Raw genomic sequence first — 3,438 nt, forward strand, 5'->3', positions numbered from 1 at the left:
TTACACCCAAAACCCCTTGAAACAGGATAAACAATCCAGTCAACCCCAGACATCATTGGAGAGAAGAATCTCACCTTTTTGCCCAAGCTAAGGGCCATTCAATAAATTCAATCCAATTTTTGTAACACCCAAAAGCTCATGAAACAGGATAAACAAAAAACTGAGTAGATGAAAGAAATAAACAATCTATAAGCTTTTCCCAAAGAACAAAGGCCATTTAATAAATGCAACCCAAAGCTCATGAAACATGATAAACAAAAGACAGAGTAAATAAAATTAACTACACAAAATAAACTAGTTTAGCAGTTGATTCAATCTGATCATCAAGAATGAACAATCCATAACCTTTTCCCCAAAACCTAAAGGCCATATAATAAATTCAATCTTAATTAATTTCTTTACAGAAATTTCCCCAAAAACTATTAAGCTACTACACAAAGCCTAGAACATTCCTTTAAAAAGTCAACCCGTTGACCCGTCCCTTCCATCGTCTTCTTCCTTGGGAGGATTCGCCCCGCGGCGGAGGAGCTTGGCGAGGGCGGGCATGGCGGTCTTCCTCTTCAGCACGATCGACGGAGATTGCATCAATGGCCGCTGCCCACTCCCGATCGACGATCGCCGCGCTCTCGATCTCGATTGCTTCAGCGACAAGCTTCCTGCTTCGATCGATCTTCTACGAACTGCGCCGATCTCCGCCATCTCCCTCTTCGATCCGTCGATCCTGAGCCGGATCTCGTTCTCGCTCGCCTTGAACGCCTCGATCCACGCCATGGCCGCTTCCGCCTTCTTCTCCGCGATCTTCTGCGCCTCTGCCGCCTGGCCGCGGAGGTAATCGTGCTCGAACGCGGAGATCGTGATCGCGGCGTTCCGAGGAGCCGCGCAAGCCCTAAATCTCATCGTCCTCTCCGAGAGATGCTTCAGCTTGGCTAGCGCGGCGGATTCCGAGTTCTTGGCGATCTTCAGGCCGGCGATGGCGTCCTCGAGGCGCTGATCGGCGGATTCGAGCTCCGATTCCAGAGATCTGATCATCTCCGCGGTGGATCTGGCTTCCGCTTGAACCTCCTCCTTCTCCTTGACGGCCGCCTCCGCCTCCGATCTCAGCTGCTTGAGAGCGGCGGTGAGGTTGCCCAGGATCGACCTCGACTTCTTCTTCGCCATGATCGCGGCATCAAGCTTCGATCTTTCCTTCAAAAGCTTGGAATTGAGGCGCTGAATCTCGAGATCTCGGCTCTTCTCCAGCTCGCGGAGCCGCGTCGTCTCGTTCCTCAACCGGATGAGCTCGTTCCTGGCGGCATCCATGGCGGCCATGAGCTCGAATCCCTCGGCCTTGGACCGTTCCAGCTCGATCTTCATCATCTCGGCCTTGATCGCCATGATCTGAGCTCGGAGGAGGTTCATCTTGGCGGAGAAGCGGGCGGCCTCGGCGGTCCTCTTGGCGGCGAGGTCCTTGGCCTCGGCCATGGCCTGCAACCTGGCGATCTCGACGAGGACGTGGTCGGAGTTGAGGTCGTCGATCTCCTTGCGCAGGGCCTCGATGGAGATGAGGGAAGAAGAAGAGAGAAGAACGGCGGTCTGGGAGGCGCGGTCCGCCATGGCCGTCTCGAGCTTGAGCTTGGTCATCTCTCTCTTCAGGGCCGCGGCCATGGAGGGGTTCCTGTTCGTGGTCGTCTTCGTCTCGGCCGTGGGCTGGTGGGGGGGGATTTTCATGGCGTCCGAGGTCTGGTTCGGAGCATGGGAGAGAGAGAGAGAGAGAGAGAGAGAGAGAGGTAGTGGAAGGATATCCACAGGAGGTTGACAGACGCCGACCACACAAGGTATCTCCAAGTGGCCCCTCTCTCTACTTCTCTATCTGGCTCAGTCTCAGTTTCTCTATCTCTTTGTTACTCTCTCTCTCACCCTCTCTTAGTCTCCCTTTCTCTCTCTTTCTCTCAATCTCTCTCTGTTACTCTCTTAATCTCTCCTACTCTCTCTCTATCTCTAGCTCCCTGTCTAAGTCTCCCTCTCTCTCTCTCTTACTCTCTCTCAATCTCTCTTTCTCTCTTTGTTATTCTCTCTCTCTAACTCTCTCAATCTCTCTTTCTCTCGTTGTTATTCTCTCTCTGTTACTCTCTCTCAATCTCTCTTTCTCTCTTTGTCATTCTCTCTCTGTTTCTATCTGTTACTCTCTCTCAATCTCTCTTTCTCTCTTTGTTATTCTCTCTGTTACTCTCTCTCAATCTCTCTTTCTCTCTCACCCTCTCTAAGTTTACCTTTCTCTCTCTCTCTAAGTCTCTCTCAATCTCTCTTTCTCTCTTTGTTATTCTCTCTCTGTTTCTCTGTTACTCTCTCTCAATCTCTCTTTCTCTCTCACCCTCTCTAAGTTTACCTTTCTCTCTCTCTAACTCTCTCTCAATCTCTCTTTCTCTCTTCGTTATTCTCTCTCTGTTTCTCTCTGTTACTCTCTCTCAATCTCTCTTTCTCTCTTCGTTATTCTCTCTCTGTTTCTCTCTGTTACTCTCTCTCAATCTCTCTTTCTCTCTCATCCTCTCTAAGTTTACCTTTCTCTCTCTCTCTAACTCTCTCTCAATCTCCCTTTCTCTCTTTGTTACTCTCTCTCTCTATTAGTCTATCTCAATCTCTTAGTCTCTCAATCTATATCTTACTCACTTTCACCCTATCTTACTCTCTCTTTCACCCTCTCTTAGTCTCCCTTTCTCTCTCTCTTACTCTCTCCCAATCTCTTACTCTTTCTCTCTCACCCTCTATGTCTCCCTTTCTCTCTCTCTCTCTCTCTCTCTCTCTCTCTCTCTCTTATTCTCTCTTTCTCTCTTTGTTACTCTCTATCAATCTCTCTTACTCTCTTTCTCCTTTTATCTCTCACAACGACTCTCTTTATTTCTCTCAAAGACACTCTCACGCTCGTTCTCTCTCCCTTGTGCACTCTCTCTCTCTCTAAATCTTTGTTTCTCTCTCGCTCGCTCTCTCTCAATATATATCTTACTCACTTCCCCTTTCTATCTAGCTCAACCTTTTTTATCTCGCTCACTCTCTCTCAATCTCTATCTTACTCACTTTCCCTTTCTATCTCGCTCTCTCATTCTCTCTTTATCTCTCGCTCTCCCTTTCTCTCTCTTTTAATCTCTCTTTCTTGCTCTCATTTTCTCTTGTTCTCGCTCTCTCACAATAACCCTTTTTCCCTTAGTCATTCCTCTCTCTCACTTGACCTTTCTCTTTCTAAATTTCACTTTCTCTCTCTCACTGTCCACTCGTCTCTCTCTCACTTTCTTTTTTCTGATGTACCCTAGAAGCCCATTATCTGAGGCCCATTAGCAACTTGTGGCCTAAAAGATGATTCTTCTAGAACTGATAGGATTCAAAATCCTCTGATAGGATTTTCTCTGACAGGATCCTTTGACTAGATTTTCTTTGACATGATCCTTTGACAGGATTTTCTCTGAA

The 3,438-nt window shown here is 47.8% G+C and overlaps 1 protein-coding gene across 1 annotated transcript; it reads right to left on the minus strand.

The window, feature by feature from the left end:
• Positions 1-323: 323 nt before the first annotated feature.
• LOC144700853 (protein PLASTID MOVEMENT IMPAIRED 2-like) lies at positions 324-1,847 on the minus strand. The gene has a single exon (XM_078572408.1). It carries the CDS (start codon positions 1,705-1,707, stop codon positions 463-465), a length of 1,245 nt encoding a protein of 414 aa, XP_078428534.1. The 5' UTR covers positions 1,708-1,847; the 3' UTR covers positions 324-462.
• Between the last annotated feature and the right edge of the window lie 1,591 nt (positions 1,848-3,438).

The sequence above is a fragment of the Wolffia australiana genome, chromosome 3, assembly GCF_029677425.1.
Source record: "Wolffia australiana isolate 7733 chromosome 3, ASM2967742v1".
NCBI lineage: Eukaryota > Viridiplantae > Streptophyta > Magnoliopsida > Alismatales > Araceae > Wolffia > Wolffia australiana.

Bases quoted from the DNA above. Each gene is read 5' to 3' on its own strand.
- LOC144700853 (XM_078572408.1), bottom strand. From the start codon at position 1,707: ATGAAAATCCCCCCCCACCAGCCCACGGCCGAGACGAAGACGACCACG.